Source organism: Diachasma alloeum, unplaced genomic scaffold (assembly GCF_001412515.2).
Source record: "Diachasma alloeum isolate Michigan unplaced genomic scaffold, Dall2.0 Dall_scaffold_00200, whole genome shotgun sequence".
Lineage (NCBI taxonomy): Eukaryota > Metazoa > Arthropoda > Insecta > Hymenoptera > Braconidae > Diachasma > Diachasma alloeum.
The window spans coordinates 171,779-184,710 of NW_021680365.1; the positions used below are offsets into that span (position 1 = coordinate 171,779).

The window sequence follows — 12,932 nt, forward strand, 5'->3', positions numbered from 1 at the left end:
TTATGTCTTTCGGGTGAATACAGTCGTTCTACAGAGAATTATATGAGGCTTTGGTTTTATCAAGTGAATGTTATTGAGTAGTGTATATCTTTGGCCAATAAACACTTATAATTTCCATGGAACAAATGATAATTTCAAGAGAAAACTACAATTTTCTTGCCGAAAACTGGGTTATTGGCAAAACTAAATAATTTCGAGGGGACAATTTTTTTTGGGAAAAAAATATTCTTTCCTCGTCAATGTATTCTTTCTATGGTATAAACCTATGGAGTTCTCTTAGATCAAATGATTGTCGTACAATAGATTACATTTTTTCCTGCCAACAGTTCGAATTCTTCTAGGGTTAATTCTGATGATCACGACAAAAATTTAATTTGTGTCCGGGGAACGCAATAAATTTTTTCGTTCGGATGAGAATGTTTCCCATATTTTCCGCGAATAAAATATTCATAAAGCCAATATTATGCGAGCAAACGAATCCCCGGTCATTAATTAACAGTGGCAGAACTTTTCGACGCATATTTGACAAAGTGAAGCTCGCGGTAACATCACTGGCAGTTTAATAATTCCATGTTTGTGTCAATAAAGATGAAAATGATGAAGGGATGTATTGTGAGTGCGGACTTTAATCATCATTTTTGTAATTGCTCGCGGTTTACTTCCACATGGGCAAAAATTTTAATAAACGAAATTGCGTGAATTACCACCGCCACTCGTTCGTTTGGGGGACATGAAAAAATGCATGTCCACGAAATGAAATGAAATGCTGCACCCCCAGATGAGAATATTTCCCGAATTTTCCGGGGATAAAATATTCATGACGCCAACATTACTGGATTGTAGAATCCAAGATATTGCGTGCAGTATTCGTACTCGTATCTGTTGAGTGGATGGGCAAATGTTGCCATGAACATTTAATCCTCGTAAATTCCACTTCCTGTTCCGCTATCGTGACATTATCATAATTGGCTCTGGCTATTGTTCCGTCAACAACGAGGGTCGCGTCCACTCGTGACGATTGCATGATGGGTAGGTAAAAAGCGATGGTGGGCTGTAAGAGAATGCTGTGCGAATCCCGGAGATATTTACGGGCGGGGGATTTAGACGGATCGATGAAAGAGGAATTCAATGCAGTTTTATGACGAATCGTTGCTGTTCAAAATTTTTGGGTGAAATTCCCGGTACATTTCTTGGAAATTTTTATCCCATTGCAAAAGGCAATATGACCGATGCGAATCATATTACAATAAATGATTTGCTCATGTTCTAATTCCTACGCTCACTGAATAAGATTTTACTCAGAATTACAATTCAATTCCTTATAGAACACACTTTAGAGTGTGAATTTCTGGAATTCAACGTTTGTTGATACTCTGGTAAAAGTGCGTGCCCACACTGTTATCAATTTTTAGTTAGTTCACACGGTAATTCAATTAATCTGTTGTTCATCTCATCAATATAATTCCGTGCTTAGAATATTGTCATCTCGTGTTTTCAGCACCAAATTAAAAATTAAAACTTCATTTGGAATATTGAGTCACAGATTATTTTCGTCACTGAAGCATTTCGTCACTGAAGATGTGAAATATTATGGAAAATGCATGAAAACGCTAAATTTCAGTTCAATTACTGATCAACGAAAAAAAAATTTAATGCAGTTTTATAACGACTCATCATTGTCAAAAATTTTTGACTGAAATTTCCAGTAGACTCCGGGATTTTTATCACATTACAGTTCAATTATTCCACGATAATTAACAGTAATCAGGAAAATTCAGGTAAATATATTCTTGAAGCTTCAATTAATTGAAAATGCCGCATAATGTGGCACTGAATATTCATAATTTGGCACGGAAAATTCTCATTCCCCTACAGCTCAACAATTAAAAAATTCATTGAGTTTTCTATAACTGAAATGTCACGATTTCAAGAAAATAAGATTAATGCTGTTATTGCATGGCATATGTTTATTGAATGAGGATTATATATTAATTTTTCTATTGAAAAATCACGAAAAACTGAGAAGTCACAGCCAGTCGAAGAATACGTCATAATGCAGACGTTTTCAATGTCCTCCAACTCATTAATTTCCCACCAATCCCCAAAATAAAATAATACGTATCTAATATTTTTCATGAAATTATCCAGTAATAGAGCCCATATCATGCAGAAGCCAATGGAGACTGCGTTCCACTCGCCAGGGATTAATCAGGAAAAATAAATAAAACCACTGAAGTACAGTTTCATGACTTTTACGATTTTTTTGTTCAATTTATTTTTTATAATGCACATGTTTCGTGAAAAAATTAAATTCCATTTATGAAAATTATCATTTAGCGCTTTTCAATGTTTCGGTACAAAATTCACTGGGCAGTCGACGTGGTTTCATCACTCCATCAAAACAATTACTGCCACGTTCAACGCATTTTAATTATATCGGTTAATCCAAGTGATTGGGCTATCACCAAGCCCGCAAAATTGTTTTTCCATAAAAAGGAAGAATTCGGTGAATGCCAAACTAATACCATTCATCTCCCTCCTTCTTCCTCCCCCTCTGCATGTACATCATGCGAGATATCAATTCAGATCTAATTGACTGTTTGAAAATTTCAACATTTTTCAACATGCTTTATCTCATCTTTATTAAATATCAGTAACGAAGTTCTAAATGGAATTTAGAGAGGACTGATCGTGCGTTCTTCATCCGAGCTATTGAATTTTGTAAAAACCTCAATTCACTCATATATTTTCTCATTCCAATGAATTTGATACAAACAAATTTTCGAAATAATTAGCATTCCATTGACGAAAAGGAGAGGCAGGAGGTGACATAAATCCCGAGACTCGTTTCAACACTGGATCTCCACACGTGGTACAAAAACAAAGCGGCGTGTGTCGCGTCTCGCAATTAATCCCTCTTCCCTCTACTTCCCTCCGATTTTAGAGAATTCCGTCGTCACCTCCAGCCTCTCTTTTATCAAAAAAAAAACTTGTTCACGCGCTCATCCGCGAACACCACACGCTGGACATAGAGACTGGCTGTTATCAAATCGATGGTTCATTATTCTGATTCCTTTTTTGTCGATATTATCACGAGCGAAAAACATTTCATGAAAAAACCTGGCGAATTCGATAGAAATTCACATTAAATTTCTATTGAAACTTTTTCTATTGACCTATTTTCCATAGGAATTTCTCGACATGATTTTATTCCACTCTATTTTTCTTCTTTTTCAACTGAAAAAATGAAATAAAAAATTTGAGACGAAAATTTGAGCCGAAGAATTTCTACAGAAAATATTTCAATAGAATAAATTGTTCAGAAAAATCAAACTCTATTGATTTTTTCTATAGAATATTTTTCAACGACATTTATAGTGAAAAAACACAGTTAAACATCAATTTTTCAAAAGTATCAATAGAAATTCAATAGAATTTTCCAGCGAATTCACCGGGTTTTTCTATTAAATTTAATCGCACGTGATATTCCTCGTAGCGTTTGATTTCAGTCAACACATGCATTGTACTTTTTCGCAGTCAGTATTACAACTTGTTTCTTTAATGTTTGTCCCTTAAACACTCTCATGCAAGCCTGATTACTTTTTTTAAATTCTTTAATGTTTACTTCGTAATTATTAATGGTTTCTCTTCTACGGTGCATCGTGTTGGACCACGCGATTATGTTAATCATCGAATTGATTGGGCTTATCACTTTCCCCGTGTACTTGAGCAATTTAATGGTAATGCTTGATCAACGAACGTGTGCTCATCAGGAGAATATCATGGAAATATAAAAAATTGATTCAAAAATCGTCAATCATTGATGTAACGTAATCGCGAGTCTCAACTAAATGTTCAATCATTCTCGCATCTGCTATTCTGGGTATTATGCATCCACTTGCTTTCCTTCGTAAAAGTTTAATGTTCAAACACAGTGTTGAAAGGTTTTGGCGAAAATTTCTGGTGCACTATACGGACAGTTTTGGCGCACGTTTCACTGAAATTTCAAGGAATTTGGCCATTGGGAATTGACAGTTTTTGGGAAATCAATGAAAACTGGGGATTTTAGTTCAATTATTTCACGGAAATTCTAGTGAGTTTGAGAATTCCATTGAATTTTCTGTGCAATTCGAAATTTCATAAGTTTTGTGGCATTTCCGGTGTCAGTTTCATGAAATTTCAGGAAATTTTGTAAAGGAAAATTCACAATTTCACCAAAAAAAAACGGGTAACTGTAAATTTCAGTTCAGTTATTCCATGAAAATTCCGGAGAATTGCAGAATTGCTCGGAATTTTCTGTGAAAATTTTAAATTTCATGATTTTCAAGCCATTTCCTCTAAAGTTTTATGGAATTTCGTCACTAAAAATTAACAATTTCACAGAAAAATCCACGGAAACTGTCAATTCCAGTTCAATTATTCAATGCAAATTGATATGAATCCAGGAACCTCTTTAATTTCCATTAGAATTATATTCTTGAATTTCCAATTAACCGAATATCCATCATAATTTCGTGCTGAATATTCACATTTTGATCGATAATTCAATTGAATTACGAAATTCTTCCCTTCCTGCGGAAAAATTTGGAATTTCCCATAATTTCCTGTAAAATCTAAAACTTCACGATTGCTCCTCCCAAATCGAGCCCAACCTAACTCCCCAGAAAGTCCCTATTCAACTGTCCCTGAAATTTCAATTCTTTCCACCAGTGCAGTTATGAATAAAAAGAAATTTTAAAAAATGAAATGAGAACAAAATAGATCGGCCTTCGTCAGGGTGAATTTTGAAGATTCGTATCAAACAATAAATAGTCAACAGTTATTATCGAAAAAAGCTTTCAGATTTTATTTCGTGATGTTACTACAAACTAAAATTAAAAAAAAAGATTACTCCATGCAAAAAAAATGTATAAATTCTCTCATTCTCTTTTATCATAATCAATTTCAATACATATTACTCTCTTGACATATCGTGATTGAATAGTCAATCAAGTCTGCAGACAGTTAAACAATGACACCCAGTGGTATTTTTATTCCAAATGAATCAGCCCCCGTTTGACGTACAGCTGTCAAAGAACAATAACTCTGCATGCAATATGATACTTTTATGCCAATTGTCCACGGGGTATCATTGAATATTCTGATTGTCCAACGGGTAAACAACACGTTAAGTCCAATCAATAATTTCGTCAAGTGCGGGACCCACCAGGGGTCGTCACTGCGTTGATATCAACCAACGATTAATTTTAAAAATACAATTGAGTCGCGCAATACATATTTTTATCGTTACAATGATTTTTCCGCACATAACGCAATTTCTTCATTTATTATTCTTATTTTTTCACAAGAGAATTCTCCGGATTTTGATCTCAAGACATTTTCAATGTATGATTTAGTGCCAATTTTCTGTATCTTCAGGTATAAACAGTGAATACAAAAAAACGCAATGATTCAACACAACTGAACGCGAATTGTTAATAGGGAAAAATAAACGAGAACGAGTACAAATTATTTCTTATTCTCTGTTGAATTTTTTTTCGACTTTCCGTTGTAATTTTTGTTTCATTTCAGAGGACTGCTTTGATGTCATTAAACTTTCTTTGGATGCCTGATAAGTCATTCCGCACCCTATTTCTACGTATTTCTTGATTTTTTTTTCACAGATAATGATTATGCAATTAGACATTACCATTGTGTTCGCCACTCGATTATCACCTCAGGTGTTTTCTGTTACTCGTTACATACCTTGAAACGCTTTAACTTGCTTATTATCGTGGGGAGAGTGTTGAGTAGTGTTTTCTGCTGGTATTTCAAGTTTCTCTTTATGTTTTAAATTTTTCGTATTCTTTCATTGTTATATAGGTTGTTATTGAAATGTTGCTGCTGCTTATTGTTCGTGATGTTGAGATGCCGCTGCTTCTTCAGTGTATAACGGGTGTTGGTGTTATAGTTTTTTTTTATTGTTTTTTTTTCTTTTGAGGAGTGTTGATACGTGGTAGTAGCGGTTATTGTTGTTAAGCAGTGCTCTCCGTGGTGGTGTTCTGCACAGGCTGGCTCTCCTGGAAAATCAAGAGAGAAATTGCGGGTTTTAGGTCGATTGGAATCGTAATAATTCGACATTGTTAGTTGTTAGAACTGATTCGGTGGGGAATCCCAAACATTTGCGGTAATTGTTTCTCGCCGATTTGAATGATTTTCAGGTATTTTTTTCCTTTTCGTTTTTCAACTATTTTTATTGATTTATGATTGAGAAATTAAATTTTAAAAATAATAAAATAATCCTTTATGTGAAGTAATTTTTAAAAATTGATTTCTCAGCCTAAAAGTCACATTTTCGAAATTGTAACAAATTATTACTTATTATTTACAATAACAAGGAGGCAATGTTGAGAAAAATATTTAGTATTCTTTTTTTTCTTTGCTGAATTTTTTTCCCTTTTCGTTTTGAAATAATTTTTATTATTTAAACCTTGAATGTCTCAATGTGAATCTCAATTTCAAATCGTTCTAATACCTACTTTTCAAAATCAAAAAGTCTATTTTGCAATAATAAATAACATATATAATATCACGGAAAAGTCATGTTTTTGGAATGTTGACAAATTATTCACCTTCGTCTGAATTTTTCTCACGCAATTTAATTGACAAATTGCAAATTAAAAATTGCAAATGTACATGACAACTGTTTTTTAAATGCATATTAATTCCCTCAGTCACATTTTCATCATGAAATTAAATTGATCCCATTAACAACAGAGGAAAAATTAACGTGAAGATGAATAAGAGAAAGAGGAAAATGACGTGAATACGTCCGCCAGTCCTCTGATTTCCCCCTCGATTTACTCCACTCGCCTTTGACCAACTTCGAGTCAGTAATTGCTACATTAATGAAGGAGAGTGGCAATCAACTACCTAAATAACCATGCACAAGATCCTCCTATTCTCGAAATAAGAGATAAGTGGTAAATTGCTCCAGGAGAGAAAGGAGAATAATAATGGAATGCATGACAAAAAAAACACTGTGAGAAAGGAAACAAGAACGAAAGAAAATAAATTTACCTGAGGAGCAGGGACAGCGACTCTTGCATCCGGATCGTCACATGAAATCTGAATCACTTTTCCGCTTGACTTCTGCTCCTGCTACAAATAGTACAAAGAAAACGTGCAAAAGTGTCGTCTAAATTCTACAATGATTGTTTTTTAGAAAATTAAATCATAAGAGAATAAAATGAATCAGGTGAAAATGAAGAGTAATATTTGTCTACTTATTTGCACATACAACGTGGAGGGGATAATTGTTGGAAAAATGGCCATTCTGTGTTAGCTATTTCTTTTATCCTATTTATTCATTTATTCATTTCTTTATATTATCTCATTTATCTACTAACTATTGAATTAATTGAATAAAAATTATGCAGACCTTGATATAAACAGACAACTACAACAACTGATATTTAAAAATACTCAGATTGAACATTAATTATGAAATAATCCGAGATAATTAGCCTTCTCTAAATAAGAGTTGCTCTCATTAAAGATTGTAAATACTAAAGTAATCAGAAGTTTAATTGAGTGAATCTCTATGAAACGTTCAGATATTTATTCAAGAATAATATTCATCAACTGTTATCTATTTGGTTTATTCTATCTATTTATTTATTTTTCTTATCTCATTTATCTGCTAATTATTAAATTAATTGAATCAAGTCCTGAAGCTTTTGATAAATTAAACAATTGCTTCTGATACAGACATCCAATTTAGCAACTGACATTTCAAAATATTCCCGATGAATATTGATCGTAAAATAAACTGGGATAATTAGCTTTCTGTAAACACGAATTGCTTTCATCACAAATTGTCGATATCAAAGTTACCAAGAGTTTAATCAAGGGAATCTCTATTAAACATTCAGATGTTTATCCAATAATATTGTGTTATTTACGTCGTTTTTACTCATTTATTTATTCATTTTTGCCATCCCATCATTCCATTAATTATTCAATTGATTGATGAAGTTCTTGATATTAATAGACAATACAACAACAGATATTTCAAAATACTCCCATCGAATATTAATTACGGACTAAACCGAGATAATTAACCAGCTACAAACGAGAATTACTTCATAGAATTGCTTTATAAAGTTTAACTGACTGAATCTCTATAATCTCCATTCATCAAAGAATAACATCGCTCGTCCCATTAATTTATTCATTGATTAATCCTTCCACTGTCCCATTCATTTCCTAATTATCATAATAAATAAACCAATATCATGAAGCTCCTGACATAAACATCCAATTTTAGAAAGTGCTATTTCAAAATATTCTCTTGAATATTCATCGTAAAATAAACAGGGATAAGTAGCCTTCTCTAAACAAGAATTGCTTCCATAAAAAAAACGCTAATATCAAAATTACCAAAACTTTAATGAACTGAATTTAATTACCCAAGGCAATGAAAAAAACTATTAATGAATAATTAATAAACCTGCATAACAACACTGTCATCAGCATCAGGAAGGATTTTTCCAGGTATTTGGGATGGGAGATTGGAATCAGGTTGAATATTCTCTTTGTTAATGTATCGTGCATGGAGCCCAGTGGATTGTGCACGTTTGTAACGTGGACGTTGGACCCTCCCCAGGTGGCACCCCTCACCAACGCCCTCCTCACAACCACTCACCTGACGAATCATTTATCGAGGCAAGAGCGGATGAATCGAGAATGTGAGAGATTTTCATGATAAAGTGAAAAAGAATGCGAGAAAATGTCTATCGATAAATAGAGAGGAAGGATATTTCATGTTTTCTATGATATAATTTTATCAACCCACCTGATTGAATTCTTCCCTGCGTGGTCTCATGCCGCCACCACCTCGCCCTCCACGGAAATTATTACCACGGAAGAAACGTCGCGGCCCACGTGATCCACCACGTCCACCGCCACGTCCACGAGCTGGTGCACCACCTCCTTGACCACCTTCGCCACCCTGCTCACCCTTCTCGTACCGATTGTCACCGGCATCACCACCATTCTCTCCCTGATTCTGGGGTGGGCCAGATCTGCGTCCACGGTAGTAACCACCCTCGAAATTCTGCCTTCGTGGCCGATAACGTCTCTGGCCACCACCCTCGTTCTGCTGGGGCTCATCACCACCCTGTTTAGCTTCACCTGAAGATATTTGATCGTCTGATCATCAAACTTTTGGGTTTAGATATTGTATTGGTTGATTATTCAGGGGGGGGAAGGTACATTTAGAGGAACATTTCAACGGTTTTAAAGTCTTGTTTTAAGGATGTCCAAGTACTTTGGCTATTTTTTCTCCATTGACATACTTCTATTGGTTAATCTTTGCAGGTCTGAATTTTAATCTCAATATTGAACAGTTAGAAAACATTTTAAAAACGTGAAGAAAATTAGAAAACTTATTTTCGAAGGAAGATTGATGAAATAATTTAAAAAGTAAAATTTTACAATTTACAAACAATTTTAAATAACATATAAACGGTCTGTATCAAACTATAAAAGATACTTGGATATCCTTAATGTCAAAACCACTTGTTTTCAATTTAAAATTTGCATAATCACGATTTATTATGTAATTCAGTAGTGAAGTGGTAAAACTGTTGAAGTTTAAGTTTAACATTGCGTTTACTAAGGTTTTCTTCGAAAAAAGTTGATTAGAATTAATAGCTAGAATGATGAGATTATCTCAATTTTTTTACGTTAAGGATAGGAGAATCTGAATGCAATATATTGAAAATGATGATTGATTTTTTAACTTTGAACAAATAATATTAATATCCAAATACAAAAACTGTGACTCAATATTCCAAATAAAGTTTTAATTTTTAATTTGGTGGTGATATCACGAGATGACAATATTCTAAGCACGGAATTATACTGATGAGATGAACAACAGATTAATTGAATTACCGTGTGAAATAACTAAAAATTGATAACAGTGCGGGCCCGCACTTTTACCAGAGAATCAACAAACATTGAATTCCAGAAATTCACACTCTAAAGTGTGCTCTAGAATGAATTAAATTGTAATTATGATTAAAATCTTATTCAGTGAGCATAGGAATTAGAACATGAGCAAGTCATTTATTGTAATATGAAAATTTAACAGCTGATAAATTGGGACACACATAAATTGGGATTCTCATCGGTCGTGTTATTTTTTGCAATGGGAATGATTGTAAACAATTAATTGAGAGAAGGAATATCGAATCTAGCAGGAAAAAGGGCATCAACAAGCCGACCGCAAGGGCTAGTATGATTGAAAATGGTAATGAAATTTACTGACCATCGTGTTGACCTTCTCGGGGGCCTCTGCGCTGGGGTCTGGAAGCCGCACGCTGTCGATAGTACCATGCACGGTAACCACGACGCTTGTCCGCAGCGTACGGTGAGCCCTTCACAGGCTCACCGTCTGGTCCAGTGACATTTGCTGCCTCGTGGCCCTTCTCACCGATCACCACGTCAAACTCCACTACTTCACCATCACCCACGCTTCTTACAGCCTTCTTTGGGTTATTCTTCACGATGGCTGACTGTTGAACGAGAACAAATGGCAATAATTAAAGAGAATTCATCGTCGACATCATGAAATAATTTCAGAGATTTTTAATGAAAATTATTGTTTTTTCATAAAAAATTATTTGTTATACTTTAGTCAATATTAGAGGTATGTAAGAATTTTATGACACGTCATATGACGTCACGTGACCAAATAATGACGGCATTAATGTGACACAAATTCTATGTGAACATCATATTCCATGTAAATAGCAGTTACTATGTCAAACTACTTAAAATTTAATGACAGCTGCTAAATTTTTGACATTTTTTGTGACAAATCGTATGTGATCGTCATATTCCATTTAAATGGCAATAAAAATGTCCCATTTTTCGAAATTTCATAATAGCTTCTCAATTTTATGACATTTTTTTCACATAGATTGCAAATAAATAATAGTGACAATGTCAAACTACTCAAATTATGACAAAAAAATATATAACGTCACATGACTGTCAAAAATTTCTCATTTGACGAAAAAATAGATCTCTGCATCTCATGGAAACAGAAAAATTTGCATATTTTTTTGCAGATCTGGAAACCAATCAACAAATAAAATTGACTCATCTTATTATGTCAACCGACTAGTCAGAGATCTTCATTTTCATCGAGAATTAATTCTGCAAAAAAAATGAAGTAATAGAATACTCACTTGATGGACAAATACATCCTCCTTGATGTCATTCCTGGAACAAAAATAGAAAAAAACTCGTCTATAAATAATGATTTCGACTCAACCCATAATTTCCACGCATCCATCTTCAAAAAAGGAAAGAGCATCAGAAACAAATTTAGACCCTTCACATGAAGACTTTTATATCCCCTGGAAACCCAAACAAAAAACCCACGGGAGCATGAACTTTTGAATTCCCTATGAATATTGATCCCAAAGGATCACATTCTAGAAAAACAACTAATAAAAATTTGAAATCCTCAAGCAACTTTATTCACGAGAGAACCTGGGAACAAAACCACGTTTATTTTTACATATATAGTATCGAAAAAATATTCTAGTTATAAATTTCGTTGGTTTAACGGAGAAGAACATTAAATTATTCACAAATAATTTTTGAGAATAATTAAATATTCGGTTTTAATGTAAAAAACGAGCAAAAATTGAGTTTTCTTTTTTTTGTTCATGGAATCTTCCATTCCATCTTCATGGAAGTGTCCTCATGCCGTAATTCTCAATCCTTTACACATAAAGAATATATTAATGAATATAATTCAACGACGCTTTTACAAAATCTTCATTTTTTCGTGTTTTCGATTTTTTTTTCGAAATTCCTGCAGCTGAAAAATCTGAAAAATTGTTCCAGTTGAAGTGCACAATGAATCATCGAAGCATGATCTTGTTCACATTTTTTTCATCATTTTTCTCATCACATCCTGATTAAATAATTAAATAAACAAATAATCAACTAATTAAACTGAATAAATAATTCGAAAAATGAAAAAAATCTCATTCAATAATTGACAATCAACTTGAATGACTAATTTAAAAAATTATTCTCTCAGAATGAACTACAATATTCGAAAAGCCTCGAAAAACTCCAAACCATCTATTTTATCCCACCAACAAAAATAATCCCTCAAAACTCGAGAAGCGGTTGTACAGTGCCCCATTGAGAGCGAGCTCGTGTATTAGATGGGCGGCTACACCCACCATGTCAACACAGTGAATTGCGACCCTCTCAACGTAACTGTATCCCTCCTAGATATACAGATATATCTGTAGCCCGTGAAGCTGCGGAGCAAAGCACGGAGTCGAAAGGTCATTGAACTGACGCTACATCCTACACTCTACAGGGAAAATACTCGTGCTAACGCCACAGCTGCTAGGACTCGATGGGACTAATGTCGACATGCGCTCATCCCATCAACCCTCACCCCACCCCTCGCCCCCCATCCTGAGCCCTTGCTGATCAACTCTTCCATGTGTCTCTCGCGTCAGGGATTTTCCCCTCATTTTAGTTTTCATTATTTTTCCATATCTAATTTTCTCCGGGGAATATAGAATGGGGGGAAAGGGGGAGGGGGTGCCTTTTGATAATAAAATAGTGGAGATCAGACAGAGAATTTCAAAGGTATGAACAGAGTGATGACAACAAGATTTTTCGTCGTAATTAGATTTTGCAATTTCAGCTTTTTGATGGGAATTGTGTTAAATGGGTTGTGCAGGGCTTAATCAATGTCCCTAATTGTCAGGCATTTAGCTTGACCATGGCTTCACTCATCGCGTGCTACAGTTTGTGAAGTAGTTGTGGGACTTCAGACTTTTTGCGGTCGAGTTGTATGAAGACCTTTGATAATTTTGTGGTGATGAGCCTTTGGGGCGTCTCGG

The 12,932-nt window shown here is 34.3% G+C and overlaps 1 protein-coding gene across 4 annotated transcripts in view; it reads right to left on the reverse strand.

The window, feature by feature from the left end:
• Positions 1 to 4,819: 4,819 nt before the first annotated feature.
• The window catches only part of LOC107035772 (Y-box factor homolog), a 19,952-nt gene continuing 11,839 nt past the window's right edge, over positions 4,820 to 12,932 (reverse strand). Inside the window, exons 3-7 of one of the 4 annotated variants that reach the window (XM_015253353.2) lie at positions 11,241 to 11,274; positions 10,316 to 10,562; positions 8,837 to 9,174; positions 7,060 to 7,140; positions 4,820 to 6,059 (exon numbers count right to left, since the gene is read on the reverse strand). In XM_015253353.2, the coding sequence (XP_015108839.1) occupies positions 6,015 to 6,059; positions 7,060 to 7,140; positions 8,837 to 9,174; positions 10,316 to 10,562; positions 11,241 to 11,274 (745 nt within the window). In that variant the 3' untranslated portion in view covers positions 4,820 to 6,014. Of the gene's footprint in view, positions 6,060 to 7,059; positions 7,141 to 8,836; positions 9,193 to 10,315; positions 10,563 to 11,240; positions 11,275 to 12,932 lie in introns of all 4 variants that reach the window. The other 3 variants (XM_015253352.2, XM_015253351.2, XM_015253354.2) reach the window with 3 other exon arrangements.